This window comes from Passer domesticus, chromosome 1 (genome assembly GCF_036417665.1).
Source record: "Passer domesticus isolate bPasDom1 chromosome 1, bPasDom1.hap1, whole genome shotgun sequence".
In the NCBI taxonomy this organism is placed as follows: Eukaryota; Metazoa; Chordata; class Aves; order Passeriformes; family Passeridae; genus Passer; species Passer domesticus.
The window spans coordinates 101,279,508-101,306,913 of NC_087474.1; the positions used below are offsets into that span (position 1 = coordinate 101,279,508).

Consider the following 27,406-nt stretch of genomic DNA (forward strand, 5'->3'; position numbering starts at 1 on the left):
AGAAAATGAATCTAAATTTGTTGACACCATCTGTATCATTTTGTAAAGGATCATTACATCTGACATGTCAAGGTGCATCCAGAACATGTCCATCACACTAAATTCACAGCTACACTGTTGGTATCTGTCCAGTGCTGAGTATGGTGCTTCCTGATGAGACTGAAAGGTGACCAAATTCTGCAAAAGTTACCCCCCATGGTTGGCTAATGATGCTTCTGGCACTCAACAAAAGCCAAATCCTCCAGGGTAAGAAGGTGGTTCTTAGAAGGTGGTTTTTCCCTATGAGAAAAAGATGCAGTCTGGAAGTAACTTGGTCTGTGGCACTGCATGTCCATGCTGAGGATAAAGTGCCTTGGTTTTGGGCAGCCCTAGCCCGATCATCACCTACAGAGCTACCCAGACTCTTGTTTTTGGCAGTCTGATGATGCTGGCATTACATCCTCTACTGAGAAAGGGGAGCAAAATCAGACATCAGTTTTCCCTCCTCATCTTTAAAGTTTCATGTTTTCCTGTCACCAGATTTGTCTCTGTACCTTTCCCTGACCAGGTTTCAGGCTCACAGCCCCCAGCTTGTCTCTGGCTCTCAGCTCCTCACTCAGCCTGTTACACCAGTTCCCCATCCCATCACAAAGCACTGAATGCCCTTGCTTGGCCTGGGCATTTGTGGTCACTTGTGATGGAGAGAAGGGCAGTGACTCAGCCCCTTTGTCCCAGGGAGAAAGACTTCTGCTTCAGGAAGGCTCATGCTGAGTGGATAAGTAAAACTTCCAAGTGAAAGAAGCCCAGTGTGTTATCTGATTTAGCAGAATAGCTGACATAAGACAAAAACAAGAGGACCCCAAAATTTAACAGACACTATTATCTTCAGTGGAATTAAAGCTGATTCCAGGTTTTCTCCTATACCTCACCCTCTGGCAATCTGTCAGTACTCCTGAGACACAACAGCAAATTCAGCTCCATCATGATCTGCTGTCAGACATGCTCAGGGGTGCCCCAGTGGTCAACAGCCTCTGCAGTTCTCTATTTCCCCCCACTTCTATTAACATAGCCTGTGTTTTCCAACTAGTTTTGCGTTATATCAAATAAATCATGCAAGAAGCAACCATTTCATTGGCCTTTGCCTCCCTGTTATGCTGCAGGCAAAGTGCCTGGGATCCTTCCATCCAGAGCCAAAGGCTTTGACCTTCTCCCATCAGCAGCCAGCACTAATGCAATTGTGTGTCTGCAGCAGCTGTGTAACAGGAGGAGTGAAAACACCCTATAACTGAGCTTGCTCCTGCCTCTTTGATGAGTTATTCAATCTTTGTGATACAAATTTTCTCTCAAATAAAATGTTGCTGTTTTAAATAGCTTGTGCTACACTGTTAAAAGCAACATTTGAAAGCAGAGGCCACGGATGCACAGCTGGACTTCCCCTTTAATTGTTCAGAGCTTATTTCATGGCTCATCTATGCTTGGACAGTCTCATGCCTTCAAAGGCACTTGGGAGAGCCAGGACTGATAGCAGAGAAGGGGCAAAGCTTAATATTGCTAGAAAGCAGATAAACACTTCATTTTCCCTGTCTGAACAGCTCTCCTGATGTCAATTGGAATAAAATCTAGAGCACAGTTAAATACAATCGTACATGTTTGCAGGATTCAGACCTTAAGCAAGTGATGGCTGTTCCACCTAGAAGGAATTATTCTTGTTAATTTTTCAGGGATGGCAGGCAGCATTGAGCAATACAAGGTAAAGGTTCTGTGCAGTGAGATACAAGCCATTGTCAGCACAGAATTATCTGGAAAAATGATAAAGATCACAGTGATTCTTCTAGACTCAGGATTGACTAAATTTCTATGAATCCTGCACAACAACTCTTTTGATAGATTAATTAGTGTGAGGATGTCTGCACAAACCAGAGAATATTGATAAAATGAAGACATAACCCATACAAGAAATGAAATTCACTCTTTCTCCTTAGAATAATTTCTCTGCCTCTCAGATGCAGAGCTCCCTGTGCATTAGTCTGTTAATTGTAATATAATATTTTGTTTTGCTCTCCAGATTCTTCTCTTCCACTCTCTGCAAGATGTACAGTGTATAAGAGCAGAAAGAATTTCCACCAACACCCTGGTTCAAAATGCTTTTTCACCATAAACACTGTAAAAGAAGGATCACAGGGACACACATATGAAAAAGAAAAATAAAACAAACCCCCCAAACCTCACTTAGAATTACTTTCCATAGGGGTACTTCCACTGTTTAAAGATTAGTGCAGGCTTAGGTGTCACAACCACATGCAAACTGAATTTTTCAAGGAACTTTGTTGTTCTAGAACTATGGCCTAATGATTCCATAAAATACCTTATTACACAGTGTAGAGAAAGTATAAAAGATGATAGAAGCACAAAATAAATTATATAAACCTCCATTCTTTCAAATAACTACTATTTATTCATGTTGATTGTCCCAATTAGTTATCTGGAATAGATGAACAAGAGAAGAAGATATATAACTAAGGAAAGGGGAAAAGTCTGCAAGAAAATTATTTTCCTCATTCCTGCAATGAGCACATGTAACACTAAATCCCCCAAGGAAAGGAGATTGATTTACTCCTAAAGACTGTAAAGAGTAACTCCACAAAAAAACCCAAAACCCAGGGAGACAAACAGCATGACTTCCAGCTGTTCAGTGCCTTCACCAATCTTTGAGACAGTTGTAAAGACAGAAAAGCCTTTTCACAAAACAGCAGAACAAGGTCACTTTGCTTTAACCTAAGAGAATTGCTGATCTCCTGATGACACTAAATGAAGAGCAGAAAGGAATACTTAGACTGGTCATTCCTGCAAGCTTTGCTGTTTGCTATCACTGTCCAAATTTCTCATGTGGTATAGCTGAGGACACCTGATGTCCTCCTGCTGCTCTGAAGTCAACAACCAGCAGCTGCTGAATCACCAGCAGCTGCTTCTGGACCTCTTCTGATGATTAATCTCCAAACTCCTTGAGAGGTCCATGCTATCCAGTTAGTCTGTTTTGAACTTCATCTCTTGCAGGTGAGTTGAAGCCTTGTTTTTTGTAGAAAAAGCTCTTATCTATAAATCTTCCTGCCTTTTGTGTATATTTTTTCTGTCACCCAGGTGCAGAATATCCTGGGCATGATTCCTGCCAATCCTTTATTCTAGTCTAGGTTTACTCTACTCTCCATATGCTCCTGTGGTGCTGCATATTCATCAGCTGTTTCCTGGTAACAACTGTAATTTTTTATTTACATCAGCTGTGCATTGCAGTTTGAAATGCCTTGTTTTCAGTGTACACAACATGAGAAACAATAGCACAAATACAATGTTGTCAGCAGTTAGACTGTGGTATCCAAGGCATGATTAAAGGATACCCCTAGGCTAGAATATTGGTTGGCAAAGGCTGAGTTGTCAGCCTCAGCTTTAAATACTAAGGGAAACTGCATCATCTGTGTGCCACTGGAAGCCTAATTAGGCATCTCCTACACATTTATCGCAGAAAGAGCCTTATCTCTAGTTTACAGCCAAGAAATAAAATTAAGAGGTTATAGTGACTTCTGGACCAGCAATATTCAACTGGTAATCCCATGTGGCATTTGCAGCCTCACAAAGGGGCTCCTTAGAAGAGACATACTCCACCTTGCCCTCCTTCCCAGGAGTGTCTCAAGACCAGGCAGGCTTTCCCAACAGCTATCCTGGCCATGAGCGTGAGCAGTCAGTAAAGAATGCCTAAATTGCTACTGCTTTTTCTGCCTGTGTCTGGCTTAAAATATTTGTCTTGAAAAGGGACACTGGAAGCTTTTTGACCTAGCTGACACCAGTTACTCACACTTAAGTAAGTTAAACATCCACATTGGCATTAAGGCAGCAACAACATTATAATCTGCTTATTTATCGGTATACCTCATTAAAAGTAAGCAAATAATTATTTCCAAGGGTGTATTGCAGTCATTTACATACCAGGTGTGTTAATGACACCAGAGAGAGAGAGAGCTCATATGGACCAGGGAAAGGAGCTGTCTGGAAGCCACAATGAGCCTGAGCAGAGTAACCAGGTTACACAGCAAACCCACACTTATCAGCAAGGGTGCATTTGCTTCTGCTCAGGTGCTGGGGCAAACAGGCTGGCAAATGCCTCACAGGCTTCTGCCTCACTGAGGTTGCTTGGCAAGTTTTGACATGTGTATTCTGTTCTTGAAGGCTACCTGGCTGTGAGGAACCAAAATAGTTCTGAATGCAAATGATCTCCTTTAAATACCATTCTTGCTGTCCTTCCTTCAGAGGACTTCCAATAGCTGAAGCAGTATGTTAAGTCCATGATAGTGCCCACAATAGCTGAAGTTAGGAAAGCAATGCTGGCTTCCTTAACTTTCTCTGTGAATTCATAGCTAGGTGAACAGCTTAGAATAGAGCTCAGGGACCTGGTGCCTTGCCCTACAGAAGTCCATGTATTCTAGGAGCAAAGCTATGCCATGTATGGAAACCTTCTCTTACAGGTTTTCTTCTTATAGGGATACCAACTTTTTGCTATGAACACCACATGTAGCCTGGATAGCTTATCATGGCCTCGACTTTATTTGCCAGAACTGGGATGTCAGGGTGAGGGATTTTCTGCAGGGGACCTGGATACAGCTCTTCCCATGAATGGCAAGGGCCAGGAACATTGATGGAACTTGAATTTCCCCATATGATTTCACTCCTTCCTTTGCATATCTAAACGTGTTCCTCATGGCAGGGCAATTTCAGAGTGCACCTTAATGGAGAAAAGTGAGTAACTGATACTTAATACAATCCTGTCTTCTCAGCTGACACCACACAGCAGGAAAAGCACCTCAGCTCCTCTAAGAATACAGATAATGTGCATTCATAAATCCCTAAGTTAATTAAAAATAACAGAATTGAAATGAGCAATAAATTACTTTAGAGCATTACCACAACCTGGGATTTAGGATGAATACAAATATTATCAAGGAAGAGAAGCTCACACTGTCTTAAAATCTGGCTTAGGACCAGTGACCACAGTTATCTGTAAAAACAGTAATTGCTGTTAACATCTGTCACTTTTTCCTCCTCTGAGCATTCTTCTCAGTGCAGTTTTATTCAGAGATGAGACAAATTTTGTCAGCTAAACTTTGATGCTATAGAGCCACTCACCTGCCAGAGAGTACCTAGACACAGGGCACCCTTTGTGGGGGGGGGCATTTTCAATAGAACAAATTTGTCTGCCCAGCTCTCTCCTTTCCCTTTATAGTCTCTGCAGAAAGTGGGTGTCACAGCTGTTTTCTGGCATCTTTCTACAGGGAATTAACTTCAAAGCTACATGGTTAGCAAGGATTTCTCCCCACTATTACCCCACAAGGATTAATAGCATTCAAAGGGTAGGTATTAAAACTCTGGTGAATTCCTGGCCTTTGGAAACCTCTCATTACAGAGAGAGACCAGATAAAGTGGAAGAGATTTAATATTTTGATTTTTGTATTCTGCACTGGGTATGTCTTTGTATTAGAGGAAAATCTGCACAGTGCAAATTGAAGGAAGCAGGTCAACTTGTCTCCCCATCTCAGCAGTAACTAGTCCATGGATGATGTAGAAATGATGCCTACCAATGCCCTCAAGAATTTCTCCTACCAGCTCAGGAATAACAGTCTTCTATAATACTGTGGGAAAGGACCCCAGTGCATTAACATGTTTGGTAGCATGAAGAAGATCAAGAGTATAAAAAAGCATTTGCTCAGAGGACAAGAATGCTCTGTGCATAGAGGGACAGAGTACACTTCCTCTGGCCTAATGAATTTCCACTTGTTATTTTATGAAGAGAAGTTGCATCATAACAGATGGAATTTCTGGTGCTGTGGCTGATGCTGTTGGATGGAGCTTACATGGCTTAAGCACATCACACTGGGTCCATCTTCTCTTCTCATCAGACAGGGCTCTCTGCACTGTTTTAGTTGTGCCCTTAAAACAGGTTTATTTGACCTTCCTGGTAGTGGCGCTTGTTGAATTTTTGAAGTGATGAACCATACGTGGGAGTTTCTACCTCCTTACAGCGGCATGCAATTTTCCCCACCCTGTGGTCAGCCAGACACTGGCAGTACCCACCACAGTCATCATCAGGCTTCAACAAAGTGTCTGAAGGTCTGGTAGAAGAGGTTGAGAGAAAAAAGGCCCTCCCAGCCACACATCTATTTCTGTGCATGCACAGTGCCTGGCACGGCAGTGACCCTGATCTAATTTGGCCTCCCTGTGGCAATACCTTTTAAATGTTATTAGTTTGAAAATAAGGATATTGATGTTTAATGAACAAATGATCCCAGGCAAAATAGGACAGTAGATTTCATAAGGTAATGGAAAGTTTTAAGAGAACAAGCCTGACATGAGTGTTTCTTCAGGGCAGAGGGTACTGGGACCTTCTGGGACCCTGTTTGTCTGGTTTGCTTCTGCTCAGGTGGGTTTTCACAACAAACACACATCTCAGGAGGATTTGCCTTTTTATGATCTTTACTTGAAATGAGGGACTCAGAAGAGAAAGAGATCCTGATGCTAAAAGGAAAACGTTACCTGCTCTGCAAATGGCAGAGTGAGGTACCACTCCAGCCCCAAAATGAGATGCTGTCTATCCCAGTGGTGGTAGGATACATTCTTTCCTTAAAATTTTTAGTGGTGCTTTCTGTGATGAGAAAACATATCTAGGCAGAAACAGATTAAAATCCTTTTCTTATTTTACACTGTACACTGCAACAATTATATGAAGATAAATTTGAATAACTAGTCCCCTGGGACCATGATACTGTGTTATCCAAATCCTGTCTTTAATTCACCCTGCAACTGCACAGAAACAATTCCAATCAGGCTAAAGGTGGTGAAATGATGATTTTCATCTCTATGTCATCACTTAGTCTTGCTATATTTTGCAGCTTTTAATGCTTTGCACACTTTCTTTCAAAATGTTGGATGTGCTTATCCCTCTCCAGGCAGCTTTCCAGCTTTTTCCCAAGTCTGTAGCACTGTGTGGGGTTGTTGTAACACTAGTGCAGGACTTGTGTGTATCTTGGTGGTGTAGGAAATTTCTGCTTGGATTGTAGATGCTTCACTCTGCTCCCCATCCTTGTCTTCCAGCTCAGGGGGCTGTGTACCCCTAGGAAAACTGGTCTTAAACACTGAGGTAAAGGAGGAATTAGGTACCTCTGGAGTTAAATCTGGTTTGTGGTCAGTCACAAGGGGTGTCCCCTGTGGCTCTGCACTGGGGCCAGTCCTGTATATTATCTTTGCTGATGACCTGACAAGGAGATCGAGCATGCCCTCAGTCATTTTGTAGATGACACCAAGTTGTGTGGGAGTGCTGCTATGCTGCAGGGCAGGAAGGCTCTGCAGAGGGATCTGGACATGCTGGATAAATCAGCTGAGGCCAAATGTGTGATATTGTGTGCCAAGTCCTGCCCTTGGGTCACAACAACCCCAGGCAGCACTACAGGCAGGGGGCAGAGTGGCTGGAAAGCTCCTGGTGGAAAAGGATCTGGGGATGCTGGCCCACAACAGCTGAATGTGAGCCAGCATGTGCCCAGGTGGCCAAGAAGGCATCCTGGCCTGTATGAGCAAGAGTGAGGCCAGCAGGACCAGAGGAAGGATCATCCCTCTGTACTCATCACTGGTGCAGCCTCAACTCAAATCTGGGGTTCAGTTTTTGGTCCCTAACAATAGAAAGGACATTGAGGTGCTGGAGTGTGTCCAGAGAAGTGCAACAGAACTGCTGAAGGGTCTGGGTCACAAGTCTTTTGAGGAACAGCTAAGGGAGCTGGGGGTGTTTATCCTGGAGTAAAGGAGGCTCAGGAGTGGTACGTGTTTGCTTTCTGCAATGTCCTGAAGGGAGGTTGCAGAAGGTGGGGGTTGATCTCTTGTCCCAGGTAACAAGTGCCAGGATGAGAGGAAATGGCCTCAAGTTACACCAGGGGAAACTTAGATTAGATATCAGGAGTTTCTTCACTGGAAGGATGGCCAGTCATTTGAACAGGCTGCCCGGGAAGTGGTGGAGTCACCATCCCTGGAGGTATTTAAAAAATGTGTAGGTGTGGCACTTGAGGACATAATTTAGTGGTGGATTTGGCAGTGCTGGGTTAATGGTTGAACTCAATGATCTTAAAGGTCTTTTCAAACCTAAAAGATTCTATGACTCTATGCCATAATATGGAATACTGCCTCAAGATTTTTTTTTGTAAGGCTTTTTGCAAACTTCTCCTCTACCAGCTCACCTTTGTGAGTCATGATACCCAGTGCCTGAGTGGCACATAGTATTTGCAAGTGCTTAGCACAGAACTTCCCCATAACCATAAAGTTCAAAACATATTTTGTGGTTTGTTTTTTTCTTCTGGCCACACCCTGGGAACAGTCACCAAACAAGGCTTTAAGAACTCAGGGTAGGGACGTTCTTCCTCAGATGTATTTGTTCAGAAGCTGGCACAACAAGGTTTTCAAGTGTAAGTTAATAATTGCTTGTTACTAATAATTACCACCTGTGCACTAATCATTATATAGGAAAACTTTAACAATTGGTTAGTCCAAAAGATGCTGTTAATGCCAGGCACTCTGTTTACTCAGGGACTCTACCTAGCAGCCCCTATGGAGCTCCCTGGCCATGTGGTTGGCGGATGCATGCTGGCTATCCTGCAGCTGGGGAGAAGCCTTCTTTCCCTGCCAACAGCAGAAATTGGCTGCTGGAGCAAGCTGGACCAGACTCAGTGGCAGCCAGCTATTCCCAGATTTGCAGTGGCTCCACAGTTCCAAACCATCAAAATTAAACGTCAGTCTGACTGAGTTGCTTACACCAGAAATGTTAAATTACAGTGTAAAGCAAACTTCCAGAAGACTTTAATTGCTTAGAGGGTAATTTTACTGTCTCTGGCATCCCATGCATGCTTCCATCATGGTTTTCCTAATAAGACATCCCTGTTGTTTTTTGTCTGATTGAAAAGTACATGCAGTCTCCAAATAAAATAAATATGCACATGCATAGTTCCTGTACAGGAATTCTGGCATTTAATCTGTCTACATTTGTTAATATGTATATGCATATTTGCATGTACATGGCCACTATGTGTAGCTATGTGTGGCTGATACATGTTGACCTCTGAAATTTGGGATTGTTTAATTCAAGTTACAACTGCATTTTGGATTCCTGTCTGTGAAGCCCTGTTGCATACCAAAGCTGCTACCAGCACTAATGTCTCCTTGGTACACAGGGCTTCAAGTCAGAGGCAAGGTGCTCTCAGCCCAAACTGTACCTGCTGAAAAGTCTTCCTGAGCCAAGCAAGGCTGGCAAACCTTCAAGTTGTGGCTTGTCCTCATACAAATGTGACCAGAAATATTAATTTGTTTAAGCAAAACCGGCTAAATAAGAGAGATAAGAAACCATGAAAATTCTGGAGTGCATGATTGATTTTGACACCACAGTTGGAGTAAAGCGCATCTCAACTTTTCTACATTTTCTCCTAGACTACAAATTAGGAATTTATCTACAGTGATGCTTAAGTGTCATCTGTAAAAGATTTACTCCAAGTTTGATCAGTTATGAGTGACGGGAAGGTACTCAAGTGGCATTTGTAGCAATGAGTGAACATTCCAGCCCCAGTCCAGAAAAGAGCTTAAGGCTCATGCCACTGAGCTGTGATCTCTGGCCAGCCTGATAAAAGATTTTTAACTTGTTTTGTGCCAAAAAGTTGCTGAGCAGCCTCTGAGCTGAGGATGCAGCACTAAGGCTGCTGCTGTGCTCCTCGTCACCCACAACTCCTTTGAGTGCCCATGCACCTCCCTTCCCTGTCAGGCAAGTGGTGTCTGGGAGCACTCTGGGCAAGAGCTTTTTTGTGGGGAGCAGGATAAGCAGGTTAAAACAGTAAGCCTTGGTAATTCTTCTCAAGCTCTCTATTGGTTTAACACTGGCTCCCAGTGTTCATGCAAGGTGGGACAGGAGCAATGAAAGCCTCCTGACCAAGACCTAATTCTTCACCTGCTGTAATTACCTGAACTCATCTCCTGGCTTTCACTGCTCCTTTTCCCCTGGTCATGAATAAAACAGACCCTTGTTATGGCTGCTAAGCAAAACTGCCATAAACACAGTTTTGTTATCCTTCAGCATAATTTACAAATAGGAAACAAGGTACCTGTTCTTACAGGAGAGAAGTACAGAAAAAAAAAAAAAAGAATGGGATGAGAAGGGACTACCTGTGACCTCAGAAATTAGGCTGAAGATAGAGTACAGGGATTCCCTCCCTGGTGGGAGACTGGCATATTAGACTGACATGAGGGAAGAGCCTGACTGGGCTCTGTGAGATTCCAGCTTTGTGCTAACTCTGCGTCTCACTGGGAGATATTCAGCCAAGTGCCATGGGCTGAAGGCACAAGTGTCAACTGATACTGTAGTCAAAATCATACAAACATCACCCCTGGACAGAAACCTTCCTAGGTTGGTATTAGCAAAAAAAGTGCACAGTTCCTGTAAAATAAAGGTTAAGAGAAGCTTAAGCTGATACTTAGAAGTTGTTATGGGCCATACCCTTCTTGGAAAGACCTGCACTCTGACTGATACCTCAAAAACTTTGCTTTTCTTTATTCAAAGAAGAACCCAGGAAAAAATCCTTGGAAAGTTATGGAAAGCTCCATGAGCCCCACAGTCTGGAAATCTGGCTGCAGTTAAATATATGCATTTAGCCCTAATTGGAAATCATAAAAGGATGCCTGTGCAGCCCACTGTAGGTACAGCAATAAATAGAAAATGTCCAAGAGTTTGCACAAGCCAGCCTGGGTGCTGTGTGCATGGCTTCTGCAAGTTGCATTTTCAGCCCATCTTCCTCCGTGTTGTTCTGTGCTCTCATTTTGGCAAAACCTCTAATTTGTGCATGGTATGGCCATTTCCTTGAATGCCATGAGGCAATTGAATCTAATGTTCTAATTTGTAGTTTCAAATGCTTGTTTGCACGAGGAGTCATGTCTGTGGGCAAGGGGGCTCAACCACGCAAGCACAGACCGCTGCACATTTGGACTGTGGGATTTGAGAAACACCAGCAAAACAACAAACCTCACGAAAAGGCTTATGAAAATAACATGACCTTTAAAAGGCAATATTAGTAATAGAAAAAAACAAAGGGAAGGAAAGAGGTGTAATTTAATTCTAGTGGATTTTCAAATATAATGTAGTTCATTTAAAGTTAATCTCATTTAATGTTAATTTTAATTAGCTCACATCTGTTATAGATATCCACAGGACTGATTTAACCTGTGAACTGGGGCTGCTTTTCCTTGCAGTCTTTTACTTCAATTACAAAATCCTACCACACTGTAATGCTACACACATATTTGCTTCCTTTGGAAAGGAGCAAGCAGAGGATGAACTGTGCAAAATGGACACCGGTCATGTTGGTTAATGTACAGCAAAAAAGACCTATAGATTCTGCACTGACAAGAAAACAGCTCTGACATTAAAAAAAAAAGAAAAAAAAAGAAAAAAAAAGAAAAAAAAAAGCAGCCAACCCAAGGCTGTAATTTGTCTTAATATTAGTCTGTCCAAAACTTTCAGTAGAAATGTGAAAGTCGGAAATACTGGCTGAATGATCATGGACCACTGATCTCTGTTCTTTCCTTCTTTGTATGCTTGAGACTAACTGAAGTCTGCCTTTCACATTGGTTTGTGGTAAGTGAATTTTAAGACAGTGAAATAGTCCCAACTGGAAAATTACACTGAGAACTCAAAAAAAGCAGACTAAGATGATTTTTTGAAACCAGTTGTATTTTTCAAAGCTGGTGTTCTGCATTGTGATGAGTTTATATGGATGTAGTATTGCAATTTACAGAAATGTTAGAAGAACTGACACCTAGATACACTGAGTACTATTACCAAAACTCTCAAGTGGAATGTGCAGCAATTTAAATTAATGAAACACTAATTTCCTGCTCTTTCAAAGAACTCCCTTTACTGCCATAAGACTCACAGAAACAAGTGCATGCATGCCTGCTTATTTAGTGGTGTGGCCTAAAAGTCTCTAATAGGACTGTTAAATCAACAAGAACAAATATCTGATGCATTTGTCCCAGTGATGAGCTTTGTTATCTCTGCACCCAAGTGCTGCATTTCATATGCGCTCATTTTTCAAAGCAGAGCACCTAGGCAGACTTACATGGCTGTTAAAGGGAAGGCTTTGGCATGTAAGAGATTTCCATTTCTTCCTACACTGAAATCTAAGCCTGACAGACTCATAGGTTAAATTAATTCCTTAAGCCCTTGGCCCAGCGATAAAACTTATCTGAAGCAGAAAATGGAAATGTACAGTGTGCTTTATAGAGCTGATCAAAGATCCCCCAGAAAGTGCTGAAGCAATCAGAAATGAATGATCTGCTCTCATGGATAGGAAAAGTGGATGTTTTAATTACATCAATTATTCACCATCAATTATTTGTGAGAAGTCTTTTATGTCTGGGTGGTTTAGGAGCCTATCTACACATGTTAAAATCAGCTGAGTTTCCTATTATTTTTCTGTGAAAACCAAGTTAGCTGTGCTGATGCTTCAAATCAGAGATGGAGGAGCCTGCTGAAATTTGGAGCTGACAGCTACTGTGTGACTCCTTCCCTACTGAAACTCAAAAGAAAGCAACATTGTGATGGGAAATTGATCCTTACTGAAATGGTCTTTAAAACAAGGAAAACCAGACAATCTCCTGAAGGAAATGATGTACAGATATATACTATATTTTAACTTACTAATACATTATTATGCAGCAGAAAATAACACACAGAGGATGCTAACACAAGACACTTCTTTTTGTTATTCTTCCACTAAGGTAAGAAACATCTTTGTCACTGACTAACCCATCAGCCTTTTCAGATCCATTTCTACCCACACATGACATGGTTTTGTGGACCTGTGTTTTTGTTAAACCATTCATTTCTGCTGAGGAAAAGCAGTGTCCATCAAGTTAACAGAAAGGGAGCTCATCTCTCCTCAGTGCTTCTCCACCCTGTGGGGATGCCTGTGTAACTCCTATGCTGCTGGTTGGCTTTAAATGGCTCAGGAGGGGAGTTTGTAGTCCAGGCTATTGCGTTTGTGGTGCCCCTTACTGACTTGAGGCTGAATTTCTTCTTAGTTAACATTGATGGCCTTGCATGTGTTGACATGAGGACAGGATTTGACCTGGGAAATGTCCAAGTGTGCTACCTAAAGGATGAATGGTGGTTTTGATCAGTCAGCCAGCTTGATGACACTGTTGGCCATCAGTGCCATCAGTGAACCTGAGATATTTATGTGACATTTAGGAAGAGTCCCTGCTTGGTGGCTGCTTGCCTGGCAGGGACCATCTGCATCATTTCATATGGAGCTGATTCCTCCAGTGCATCCTACCTTGTGAAGCAGCCTGGACAGACCCAGTATCTCCAGAAAAAGCAAGATGTCCTTTTCCCAAGCTGTTTCCTGAAATAACCTGTATTTCCTGCAATGCTGCTGTCAGCCTGCTGTGGCTGGCATGAAGAGGTGTTATCACACGTAACCCAAGTCTGAACCCCAAATCCCCCTCAGACGCAGTTGCCATGCAGTGATTTAAGACTCCTTAAGCAGAGCAGGAAGAGATCAGAAAAACAAGGAAAGCCTATTTGCAAAGCTAAAGAAAGACATCGTGTAGCTGGGGAAGGAAAAGCAACAGCTGAGCAGCACCTGGAGGCACTGCCAGGCACAGGCACAAGACAAGTAAAGTGATAAAAAGTCCCAAGAGCAGAGGAGCTCTGAACCTCTGCAAACACTTTAAGGCTTGTCAGCCCTGCCAGGTGCCCCTGACCAAGGGATGTCCTTCCAACAGTGAGATCCAGGGAGAGGGGCTACATACAACAGCATTGCCTCAGTGCTGCCTATTGGCACTAAAACGTCTCCACAAAATTACAAGACTTTGTCTCAGTTTTTACTTCCTTCCCTAATTTATCACTTTGGGAAAATTACTGACATTGTCTTGTGCCAAAGTGATGTTTGCTATGGCATTAGAGATGAATTGTAATGGGGTTTTTTGATTAAAAGCTGCAGTTTGACTTGAAATCTGAAAGGTCTTTTCCAGCCTAGATTATTATATGATGAATGGCAAAAATTGTCATCAACAAATAGATTTGTTGTGAATGAATTTTTGCTGCCATTTTAATGGAAAGAAATAAAATGCAGGGGAAATCTTGAAGTTCAAGAAAGGATAAATATCCCACTGATGTGAGCTGTCTCCTCACTTTGAAGGGTTTTGGTGTTGGGCCATCAGTTGTGTACTACTGGTGCTCCTCTGTAAGGTACTGGATGTAAGGAAATGTATTACAGAAAAGCTGTGTGGCAGATGCCAGGGATTTTTGGCTCCTCAGCTACCTGCTCCAGCTGGGGCCACAGCATCTTTCCAGGCAGCCCTTGGGGACTCTGTACTTTGGGATGACGCATTTTGCATCTTCCTTTCCAAATACTCTCCAGCTGAGAGGCAATGCCTTCCCCACTCTTGGAGCATTTTCCCTGGATTGCTTTGAAATGCCAGAGGTATACAGAATTTCCTCAGCTCGTGTGCTGCAGCTCCTCACACATAGCTTTTGGGGATCTCATGTGGTGAGGAAGTAGCCTCAGCAATGTTTTTTCCCATGACTGAGTCCAAGCAACTTCCATTCCTGCTTCCAAAGACCCAGCAGGATCAGGAGGACTTTTAAAAACTAAGAACATGACCAACAGAATATATACTTAAGGTTGCAAAAGAGGACAGCCCCAGCACCAGCAACCTCAAAGGCAGTGGAAAGAAGTTGAGGGGAAAGCCTCAGGCATCTGTCAGGAGTGTGCTTGATGCCATCCCTCACGCCCCTCTCTGTTGGACTGAAAAGCCATACAGCTCCCTGCTTCATTGAGCTCGAGCTCTGATGGCAGCTTGGTGAGATTTTACCCAACATCTCAGCAGCTCTGAGACATCTCCTCAGTACAGGGGAAGAACTGCAGTTCGTGACTCAGGTGCCTGAGGGTGTGAATTCAGGCAAGGATGCATGTTTGGTGATGGCATGGCATATCCCTCTGCCTTGAACTGGCATACTCTCACCTTTCTTTTCTTCTTTCCACCTACCTAACTGGACTTCTCTGTCTCCCAGAACAGTAAATCAAGGAAGAGCAAAGCTTGTGCATGTGGTAGCCAAGAGGCTTCAGAAACAGAAGACAGGTTCCTTTAAAAAGGAAAAACAAGGCAAAGATGCAGAAGGCAATGAGAGAAGAAAAAACTAGAGATTTTACAGCTTTAAAGCCAGCTGCTCAGTCTGGTGTGGCCTGATTCATGCCCTGTGTTGGCAACAGCACTTTGGGATCCTGTCAGCCAGAGAGTGGAAGTGGTGGCCAGGGCAAACGTATGCTAAATTTCTTAGTCAGAAAGTCAGAAGGCAGAGCATGCATGATAATTTACTGGAACCTAAAAATAACACCGACAAGACCCTTTAACATCAGGCAATTTCTAGTTCTTAAAAACTTCAAGACATCTTTCTGAACATCATTAATGGCAAGCCCATAGAATCTTCCATTGTTTAGACATGAAAAGAAATCCTTACTGTAAAGACAGAGATGTATTAGACAGAGATGGTTAAAGAAATTCTAGAATGAATCTCTTAAATGCCAACTTGTCATTATATCAATCATTTAAGGTCCTTGTAACATGCCACCTATATTAGCATTTTGTGCCTTATGATAAATGTCTAGATAGAAAGTATCTATTGATTTGTTTAGAATCTCCTACACAGCCTGAACCCAAGCAGATCGCTCTCAGTTTAGTGATCAGAAAGTGCCCCAGCCTCATGTCCATGCTCCTATGCACATTTACTAATCAGGAAGACAGAAAGAGTTGCCTTTGATGATCTCATTAATTAGGTCTTAGGCAAAAACATCAAGTTATTGTGGCACCTTGGCACACTCTGTGTATTTGCATCTGAGCCATCATGTGTGTTTTCTCTGCTTGCAGGAGGAACTGAAAAAAGAATGGGTTGGCCTGAATTTCATGTACATTTGTGGGTTTCCTAATGATCTGGTCAGTGTGCCTGAAAAGGCACTGATCTTCCCCTAATCTGCAGCAACCACCTGTCCTTGCTCTGTCTCTCAGTTAAATCAAGGCTCATCTAAAAACAAGAGATTCTACGTTCCTCCAAGCACTGCCACCCAGCTGCCACCTGGATCCTCATCTAAAACCAAATTTTTTCCAGGCTTCTCCTTGACCCTGGCACAGAACACCCCTGCAGTCTCCTGACTCCTAATTTTAATATGCTGGACAAATGAACCCCTTTCCTACATATTATCAATAATAAATGAAAACTTCTTGTTCACACCATCAAAGTAAAGACATATTGGCCAAAGTGACAGATGACAGGAATGTATTCAAACAGCCACCTAAACAAGACTGCTGAGTACATCTCTATCCTCCTCTCTATGAGGCATTGGGAGTAATATTTTACATGAGACTTGGCAGGGAATCAAAAACTGAGAATGTGTTCTCCTTAGCTCTACCAGCTGCTAGAAGTCCCTTAACAACTCTGTAACAGCCCTCTATCTGTGTAAAACAGACAAAAGAACAAGAGGTATTTCACTGAGGCATCAACCTGCACAAGCCTTCATGCTGCCACTTCATACCATAGACACTATTTAAGTTAGAAGCCTTCATATTTAAAAGCTTTAGGCTATGTCTGGAAACAGAGCCACAGCCATTTCTCCTGCCATCCTCAGCTGGTCTTACTCTATTGGAGCTAAGGGAGCTCTGCAGGCTGGCAGCAGCTAGGGGAAGCAGCTCGTGGCTGCCCCATGCAGCTTCTGTCACTAAAGCCTATCTGCCACCTCACAGAGAGATGCAGGAAGGGTGATTTCTTCACACCATGTCAGCAGTGACCCTTTTCTCTCTCTTTACATTCTAATGTTGATTACAAAACAGAACCATGGAAGAGATGGAACAAACATTACGTGCAGGGATGCAGGTCACAGCTGAATTGAAAATAAATTTAGGGCTTAAATTCCCTGTATTTCCTCTGGAGATCCTTCCCTGGGTTTTGAATCCAGGGTGCAGTGCAGGAAGACTTCAAAAGGCTGACCAGGTTCAGAGTAAAGTGCAACCCGTGGAGTCCCTCACACTGCATGTGGGCACTGGAACTGTCAGCTCTCCTCTGGTGGGAACATGAGAGCTGTTATAATGAGTGTGTTCCTTGAAATTACACTTTCAAACTAAAATGACTCCTTTGAAATAGTGGTTATGTGCTTTCATCATCCACAACAGAAGCCCTCTCCTGGTAAGACTGAGCAGGTTGAAAACATTTCAGTTTCACAGCCACGATGCTGGGGAGAGCAGAAACCCCAAACCAGGTCTCTCTGAGCCTGGAGCAGACACCCATTCTCCAGACACGTTGCGTAATGATATTATCTCTCATGGGCTGTGGTGCCTCCCTAAAATCCACTCAAACGAATTTTTTTTCCTGAAACAGCTCATCTAAAGAGATGCCAGATGTCAGAGATGCAGCCTGAACATTTGTCCACACTGTGTGTCCTACTGCACTGAACATTTTTTCTGGGCAGAGACATCCACTCTGGTTCTGTCATCATCTATGCAAGGTGTCCAGCACACCTGCAGGGTGTATGTTTATGGATGAAAACAACTTGGAAGAAGTAAATTGAAATGCTTGAAGCCAGCGTAAAGGCTAAGCATATGGCAGGCAGCAAGCAGGATGCATTACCATGGAACAAGTTTGTTAAAATCAGTGATTTCAAGCTCTGAAAGAGAGGACAGGGAAATGTTTTTACCTCTGGGACCCAGTTGGAGCTCCTTGTAGATGTCTCTTGGCATTAACAAACAGTTCCCTTATTTTTTCTCATAGTGGTCATAACTGCATTCTTTACTCCCCTTTTCCCATGTGAAAATGTTACTTAAAATGAGGCTCTATTCTCCATGGAAATAATGAAAATACAGGTGCCACAAAATGAGGTCTTTTCATCAGCTGTCAGTGTAGCCCTCATATAAAATCCACTTTCATAGTTACTTTACCCCATGTAATTACACAGCAAGACCCTGTTTAACATCTCACTACATAATGGAAACTTTCTATTTCAAATCAGATTAATTTTAAGAGTTACTCAGACATTTCAAGAGATAATAGCTGTAATTAAAGTGTTTCTAGTGATGGGTTCCTATTATAACACAGCGGAAGATTCTCTGATAGTCTTGCTGTGTTAATCACAATTGTTTTCATTAATATTGACACTATTCTCTTACCAGACAAACAGAAAAGGAGATTAATCAAAGTACTGTGCTGGTTTCCTTTGCTCTGAACCCCTCTTTTGGACTGATGCTCAATTCTAAGCTTTCAGTTTGAATAAAGAGCAGTTTTTGTAGGATGTGCAGGCAGATTCACACTTGTTATTTAAAGCAAAATTGTGAGAACAAAGAGAGATAATTATTTTTTGAAAATCTGAAAATAAAGCACTGATGAAATTTAAATGCTATAGTTCCTAAACATCTAATTTGTTTCCAATTTGTGTGTCAGCGATGTGAGATTGCTGGAATGTGTTCTCACTGGGGAATGAGGTAAGCATGTATACACGGGTTCATTTTCTTGGGGGAAAATTGCACAGCCCAAGGCACAACTGGCACACGAGCCATTGGGGTTGTGAGGCTGACTCAGGAAAACGAAGGCCTCCAGTGGCAAATCCCCATGATGATGGTTTGGAACAAGCAAAGAGTGTGTTGGGTTTCAAAATAATGGAAAACCATGAAAATACCAAGGGAAAACTATGTTTTCAAATTCACTTTCTGATTTCAAGTACTAGTTATGACGATGTAGCCTCCTAAAAACTGAGTGATAACCACAGAAATTGTTGCTGCTTTCATATATCTAATGCAAAACAAGTATTTTTTCTGTAACCCTTTAAATGTGAAATATTATATTGTATTTTGTACATAGGAGTACACAGAAGTACCCTTCAAATTTGCAAAATGAAAATCAGATCATTTATCAGATGCATTGCCCAGCTTTAAATCTACAGGAACCTAAAAGGTTGATATTACCAGAGTCTCAGACCAAAGGACTTGGTAGATAATTTATTATTGAAGTGAAAATAAATTAAAAAAATAAAAAAGCAAAACAAAAAAAAAAGCTTTGCAAGGAACAGAGCAAGAAGTCTGCAAGAAGTCTCAAAATGTCTGTGTCCTGCCTTAATGTTGACTTTCAGAGGCTACAGGTTAATAAAATGATGTCTCACTAGTGATTGCCTCACTGACCTTTGCAATGCGGGCTCAAATTCCACTGCACCTCACATTCTGTTTTGCTTAGAGGGGATCTGCAGCTCACTGAGGCTGTAGTCCCACTGGGATACGGTGCTTTCTTATGGTCCTTGCAAAAAGACAGCAGGTGGGTCTGTCTTCCTGCTCTCTGGTTTCTGGCCAGGACACAATAAAAAAACAAACTCTTGTGGGAAATGGAAAACTAACTAACTAAAAAAAAAAATAAAACCTCATTCTCTGAGTTCTATATATAACCTTTTAATCTCTGATTACAAATTACTTCTTGCTAATGTTTTGTAAAATGCTCTTTTAAACTCACTGGAGCCTAGGCACTCACTTATTAAAAGCTAGTAAAACTAGTGTGAAGTCTGTGTCAAAATCAGTATTATAAAAAAATAAGTCCCAGACTTTACAAAAGAAGCAAAGTACATTGTGACACTGACATCACAAATTCATTACTGCTCAGTGTCTGTTGAATAAAAACTATTAACTGTAGAGGATGTGAAAAGCACAGGGTTTTAATAAAGACGAAGTGTTTTGTAATTCTTGAAATGAGACTGTGGTTGTATCTATTCTTTAAAAATAAATATTTTCTTTAGGTTAAGAGTTGCTGTAGTTTTGGTGAGGCAGGACAGGATATGCTTCAATTTACACTTCAATAAATAAGAAACAGTTCTACTGATATGAGTAGGATGAAACAGAGGGGGAAAAAATAGACCTGCCATCACTGGGAAATACAAAGAGAAAAAAGACCCTACATCTGTATATGGAAATATATCAAAGGGAATGGTACATAAATATCTCCCATGTCCAAATGAATAAAAACTGTAGTTTAAGAAAAGAAGAATAACAATTAGAATTACATAGACTGAAGGAAGAGAGAGAAAAGAAGAATATACTTAAAGGTATAACTCTTTATGCTGATCAGTCACATCCTCCATCCTATTTGAGGTACAATAAAACAAGTTGTTTTACTCTGCTGGATTTGTTACAAGCTGTTCAAAGACTGTGATAAAAAGCACGTCTGATAAACAGCAGTGTGGGGGATTTCTCTGCTGGTGGTCCTGCACTCCTAACCACAGCTCTTTCCTTAGAGATGTGTGAGCATCCACGAGTAAAACTGCAACCTGCTGGCTTGAGGAGTTAATGCTAAGGCCTGATTCCTTGTTTATGGTTTTTTTGGACCATTGTAAAACTCTGTTATTGTGGTTGTGATTTGTGTTGCTGCCAGGGTGATAAAAAGCAGTTTCAGAATTTAAAGGCCTAGCTCTGTGCTGGGGTTAAACAAGCATTTAGCACTTATTTGGTCTGTGAGATTATCATCAATAAAAATAGAAAATAAGCATAAATTGAATATGTTTTTAAGAGCTTTATGTAATCCATATTTACACCTCTATTCATGTTGATTGAAGGCAATCTCTGATTAATTTTTACAAAACAATATAATGGGAATGTTTCATTGTGCTTCCTGGTGCAAAAAACATAACCAGAAAGGCCCTAGTAGTGTCAAGCGTGGGTCTGTCACATGTAGGAGACAGAAATTGTGAAATGTGAGGAATTTTTGCCAATAACCCCTCCTCCACAATTTTCTCTTGGGAAATGAAGAAAAAACTATTTGGGCATGATAATGTAGGCATGACACTTCCTGAATATTCAGACAAAGCCTTTGGAATAGGGAAATATGTGGCACAAAGGATGCTGTTGCCATTGAGCTCTGGGACTACACTCATGGTCCAGGAGTGATAGGAAGCTTTAGGTTCAATAAGGGTTACAAGTATCCACCAACTCTAACAGATTTGACAAGAAAAACAAGCATGTGTAGGAGTTTTGCTCTCATTCAATTTTCCAGTTTATTGAAACCTTCTAGGTTATTTCAGTTTGGGTCAGAAGTGAAGTGTCCTCCAGAAGTGATGTTACTCTGTGGCTTCATCCTGAGGGTGACACACAAACCACACATGGTGTGTGTGGTTTCCCCACGGGAAGGATCTACCACGTTTCATTGCAGATTTAAACCCCACAACTGATAGGCATCACAAAACCTCTTGCCATTTGATGCATGTTTCATAAAAGGCTGCTGTGTACAGTCTGCCAGCCTGTGGCAGATGGCTTTCTGTACATAACACAACTTTGATGTTACTGAATTTCTGTAATTGCCATTTTATTTCTGCACAAATACACTGTCATCCATCCAATATTTTAAATGCACAAGACACAATGTTCACCAAAGTAATGACTTCAACATACAAAGTGACCATCAGAAACATCTAGTAGCTGCACTGAGCGGGTGTTTTTGAGGAGATGCTTGTTCCTATCCTAGGAGAATGGGCAGGGCAGTGTTTCATGAGGGCAGAATAACAGCAACCTGTCCTCTGAGCAGCTCATCTGCTGGTGGCAAGACATTTCTAAGGGGACCCAAAAGAGGCAGCAGCAAGTGAACATCACAAAGGAGTTGGTGGAATGAGGAGGCCGCCGTGCAAATCCTACTCTCCAGCCTGGCAGCATGGTGCCTCAGCTCCCCACCACTCCCACAGCAGCACAGAACACACTTCTACGAGGAGCAGCCGGCAAATCTTTAAAGGGAAACACAACCACAAGCAATTTCCCAGCTATTGGTTAATTTTCAGCCCGAGACACAAAGCTAGTTCAGATTTCTGAATTTTCCCATCCTTGTTCACATCGCAGTGGTTGAGCAGGATCTGGCGGAACTTGTCCAGGTCTACCCCACTAATGCTGGGCTGCAGATAAAGAGAAAAAGAATGCTGAGAGAGAAAATTACTTTGGATTTCCCCAGCTAGTAAAGCAGCCCACCATGCAGCAACTGGGAGATCCACCCAAGGAAGAGTGACCAAAAGGCCCCACATCTCATATGTCATGGGGAAGCGAAGAGAAGATGGGGAAAGGGTGCCCTGAAGAAGCAGAAGGTGCATGGAACTGTAAGTGACTGTATGGAAATACACCATGACTTTTGTGCTCAGTCAAGGCCATCAGTATCTGATCCATATAAAAGAAAACTTCAGAAAGTTGTGCAATACAGATCCCTGCTCTACCAGACCTGTGCTTTCATCTGGCTTCCTCTCTCAAACCTGCTGTGCAAGGACTAATGTGACATCACCGTCAGCTTACTGCTAGCCTTTTACAGGCTAGTCAGCAATGAAAAAATACCTTTTGTGGATCAAGTCCATGTTGAAGACATTTTACAGGTTACACAGTTTCTGTATGGTCCTAATGCTGTACTGCTTGCTCTGCTTCCCACATTCTCAGGAGGGGATCAAATTCACATGCACAGCTTGTGGTGTCCAAGGGCAGTGCTGATGAAGGCCCTTATGCAAAGTACAAATTTCCTTTCTTTACACACACTCACACACAGCCACACAAATCCAGCCTCCTGCCCATCCCCACACCCTTCCCTGTGCACTGCATGGCCAGAACACACACACACAGCCATCAGCACACAGCTGCCATTCTCTGCTTTCTTCTGAATGGATGTGGCAGCACAGATATCCCACATTGTGTGGAAATGCAATGGTTCAGGCTCAGAGGAAGCTAAAGATCAGATTCTGTTTAGGTCAAAAGCTCTAGCTTGGACTGCATCTGGAAACTTGAGATAATCCAATGAAGACAGTCTCTTCTGTCCTTCAGGAGCTGAAGAGACACACTGGGTATGGCACTCTTGATTGCAGACAGACCTCAAGTAATTTTCAATTGTAGCCCTAATGAACCATGAGGTCATTCTGGTAAGAAACACATTCACAAGGAAAACAGAAGAAAGAAATTGTGATGACCCATCCATATCATGTCATGCTGTAATGCCTGCCTAATTCAAAGTATGAACTAGAATGGACCTTTTAAAAACAGAGTTCCTGAGGGAAGCTGTATTAATTTGTGAGCCTGAATTTCTGTGATATGGTGAAATGTTTTACAGTATACATACTGAGATGGTGACATTGCTTTCTGCTGATGATCAAACTAAAATTTTTCTCTATGTTCTTACTACTGTCTCTGTGTACATAGCTTCTCCAAAAGCACTGATCTTTAAGAAACACAGAGTATTAATAAACAGAGCCATGAATACCTTGACCAATTCCATCATGTCTTTGACAAACCCATCCACTTCTGGGCCTTCAAGCGCTCCTGTTTTACTCTGAAAGAAGGAATAGACATCAAAACTCCCAAGTGAGTCAAAACCACTACAGTGTTTACTGGTGAGTACCAATACCTTGTCACCAAGCTTTCTAGTATAAAGTTCACAGAATCAAAAAATGGTTTGGGTTGGAAGGGACATTAAAGATCATCCAATTCCAATCATTCCACCATGGTCAGAGACAGCTTCCACCAACCCAAGTTGCTCAAAGCCCCATCCAACCTGGCCTCGAACACTTTCAGGGCTGGGAAATCCACAGCTTCTCTGGGCAAACCTGTTTCAGCACTTCAAGACCTTCACAGTAAAAAATTTCTTCCCAATATCTAATATCTAATATCCCATTGTTTTTCCCAAACCATCTCTTCCCACCAAGTGGGAGCAATGTCTCCCACCACCCTGAGGGAGTTGTGACTGCCAGAAGCAGCACTGAATTGCTGATATCTAACAGGCAGTTAAATGGTTACGTCTGTCCTGAGCCAGACTCCCTAAACAACCATGGATTTTGTATGGGAAGGGGGTTTATTTTTCAACATGGTGCTGATGCAGGTCCTGAACTCCCAGAGACTATGAGCGCTAAAGCCACCACCTCCTCTTCTTCCCTTGCATCTCCTGCAGGAAAACTGCTAATGCAGCAGCAATGGCCATGGCAATGGAGAAAGTCAAAATGGGTCCTTGACACAAGATCTCTGAGCATTGCTCCTCTCTGTCCCTACTTTACTCCTCTCAGTCTGGCATCTGGGCTCATGGGCCATGGGCTTGGGCACAACTGCTGCTCCTCAGTGACTCCAGCAGCACCCAGCAGGAGGAAGAAGTCTCAGCAGTACATGCTAACTCTGTAATTTACAAACTGCAAGGCAATGAACTGACTCATGGGACTCACAACATCGTAGTGTGCAAAGATCTTCTCAAAATCTCTCCTCCTTTCTTCTGTGCTGCAAGCCTGCATACAGAGAGGACAAACAAATGAAAAATTAAAGCAAAAATTTCAAGTTTGGGCCCAGGTCATCTTAGCTGGAGAGAGGATGAATGTATCAAAAAGTAGTGCTACTTACATCCATCTTGAATTGCAGAAGGAAATTTTCCTGGAGTGCCAGAATCCTGAATGGAGAGATTTTAATTAGAATCTTTTCGCTTTATCATCTGCACATGACCTATTCTGAACTCTCCTTGTTTGCAAAGCAAAGGGATGTTAGATTAAAGGCCTGTAAAAGAGAAAATTGCCTGTGGGGTTATTTACAGAGGGCTATTGTGGGAACACACGCCTTCCTCCCTGTCTGATGGGGCACAGAGGGTGCCCTTTGGTTCATCACAGACGTGCCTATTAGCACCATTGCTTCTCCCAGAGCATTTCTGGTGGTCCTGCACAACAGGGGGTGTCAGCTTCCGAAGCAAGAGTTATCAGACAATCATTCCTTGTAACTGGGTTGCTGTGCTGCATTAAAGAAAGTGATTTATGGCTCTCTCTTGGAGGGAGGGCTTGGTGGCTGTAAAAGTAAAGGACAAAGTAATACTGGCCTGTGCACCAAGACTGGCAGAATTTCTCTCTTTTCATCTCCTAAAGCCTGTAAAGCACTAATAAAACCTTTTCTCTCTCCAACTGCTCTGTTAACCCTGAGGTTTTTAGAGCCTGTGGCACAGGGCATGCTGAGCTGTGTCTGCACATGGAGGGATTTGGAATCTGAGAAATGTTTTCAGACTGAAGGAGATCCTCAGATGGCCTCGTTCCCAAAAGGGAACTGTATTTAAGAGAAAACTGTAACAGCAACCCCCTTCAGATATTCTCCATCCTGCCACAGATTGTCCTCCTATATTCACAGTCAAAGGGAACTGCTGTATGCACTGCAGTTATTTGTGCTGCCATTTGTCGGGATTAGAAGCAGAGAGTAACAGTGGCAAACAAGACCTCTGTCCCCTCATCCTCTAAACTGGCCTTTTAAGACTGTATCTGCAAATTTAAAGTCCTATCTAACCAATGCACATAGTTTTAAAGAGAGAGGCATGCTCTCTATCTCTAGGCAGTGAAAATAATCTAAAAGCCTCTGAGGTATCAGGGACAGAAAAGAGACAGAAAAGAGACACAGGCCCATGACTGAGTCCCCAGCTTTATTCAAAAGCATCTCACCTTGGCCCTCCAAATTCTTTCCTACTGCCATTGCCACACTCTTTTTGAATTTTCATTATTCAAAATGAAAAAATTTTGTAAAAGTTCTTTGCAATTCCTGCTGCACATAATGATGAAATATAAATGCAAGTCTGTAACCCTGTTGAAAGGATTGTCATCTTTCTTTTGGAGAAACAGAGCCATGGGTTGCTTTGCCACCTCCTGGGAAGCACCTTTGATTATGGCAGAGTACATTGACGTACAGACAGACCCTGGCATTGCTCTTGTCCCTGGCTCTAGATTCTCAGATTATTGCAATGGGGACCATGCATTGGAGAGGTGGGAGCAGAGCAGATCTAATTCAAAAGGAGGTAGAATTCAACTGCACATGCCTAGAGGGAGAGGATCACCTTGCATGGATTGACCATTGTGAGCTGAAGCATCCCATCAATATTATTAAATCATACCTTGCCAGGTCATTCAGGTCCAGTCGTCCATCTTTGTTTTTGTCAAAGATTTTCATCTATAAATCAAGAAGACAGAGATAAAACACATGGGCCATAAGTAGAACACACATATATAAAAAAGCAATATATATTTTGCTCTGCCCTGTGCCCTTCCCTCTGCTTGCTCAGGGTGCTTGCCCAAATCCTGGGCAGCATGGCATCCTGTGTTAGCACCAAGTGCAAGGGTGGCACAAGGGAGCAGCAAAACCAGCCAGCTTTCTGACAGCAACAACCCAAAGCAATCAAATACCACTACCTCTCCCTTCCCACCTGACATGGGGATAAAGCAAGTCTGCAGGAAAGACCTTCAGAAACTAAATACTGACATTGCCCTGGTCCTGGGGAAAAAAAAAAGCCAGAAAGAAGAAGAAATTTCTAAACACTTCCACCTGGACTCCATCCTTAACTTTGACTGTTGCTGTGGCTTCTGAGTAGCTGAGGTGCAAATGTCACCTTCTAATCAGCACTCGGGTCAGGATTTTACACCAGTAAAGCTGTGGGGCTTACTTGGCTCAAGGCCTGCTGCTAGAATGGACTAAGACTCAGAAGAAGGTTCAGGCTACCAACATCAAGAGGTTAAATGTGAATTCAAAACTTATTCTTTTCTTTTACTGAATAGCATAATTTTGATGAGCCATCACCAAAAAAAAAAAAAATTATTTGCGGTATTTGGTTCTCCATTTCTCTTCAAGGCACAAAAAATGGACTGTTACAAAGAAGGAGGTGTAGGAGATGTTTAATGAGTTACAAGCCTGAATATCTCATGGCTCAAAGTTCTAGAAAAAAAATATTCCACATTGAGTGTGGAGGGAACATGAATATTTTACTATGACAGATTATCTTTCTTTGTCAAATACTCAGCTAAGGAATATGCATTAATCTTACCTTAATAGATCACATTTGCTTGTTTACTGGCTGTGCAGAGTAATTGGTTCACTACAGATCTTTTGTGCACTGCACAGCTGCTGAGGAAGGCCTGAACCAGCCCCATCTGACAAAGCTCAGACAGACAGGATTATCCCCTATGACATAGCCTGAACACATGGGAGCCAGCAGCATATCCTGAGCACTTGTCAGCAGTGGAGCCAGGGCAGAGCCTAATAATCATGTGAGAAAAAGTAGCATCTGGAGATCTGCCATTTCTCAGGGAGATTTTGCGTGTTTTGTCAGTGCTGCCTCTTCCCTGCCCATTGCTCAAGGGGAACAAAGACAGCAAGTCCATGGTAACCCTTTACTGTAGCACATTTAGACTGAGATTCTGCAATAGACTCTACACCATTAATTATTCTGAGTATTTTACACTTGTGAGATTTGAGTGAAATTTTTGAAGAGGCATTGGTATGGGCTCACTTTTCCTCCCATTGAAAGACAGCATGAAAGTCCTATGAATGA

At 42.3% G+C, this 27,406-nt stretch overlaps 1 protein-coding gene across 2 annotated transcripts in view; it reads right to left on the bottom strand.

Annotated features, from left to right (window-relative positions):
* SCGN (secretagogin, EF-hand calcium binding protein) overlaps positions 1 to 27,406 on the bottom strand; it is a 62,760-nt gene that overhangs the window by 15,730 nt on the left and 19,624 nt on the right. Inside the window, exons 7-11 of one of the 2 annotated variants that reach the window (XM_064431713.1) lie at positions 25,976 to 26,031; positions 24,460 to 24,505; positions 24,288 to 24,347; positions 23,339 to 23,407; positions 21,092 to 22,001 (exon numbers count right to left, since the gene is read on the bottom strand). In XM_064431713.1, the coding sequence (XP_064287783.1) occupies positions 21,873 to 22,001; positions 23,339 to 23,407; positions 24,288 to 24,347; positions 24,460 to 24,505; positions 25,976 to 26,031 (360 nt within the window). In that variant the 3' untranslated portion in view covers positions 21,092 to 21,872. Of the gene's footprint in view, positions 1 to 21,091; positions 22,002 to 23,338; positions 23,408 to 24,287; positions 24,348 to 24,459; positions 24,506 to 25,975; positions 26,032 to 27,406 lie in introns of those variants that run through there. The other variant, XM_064431720.1, reaches the window with a different exon arrangement.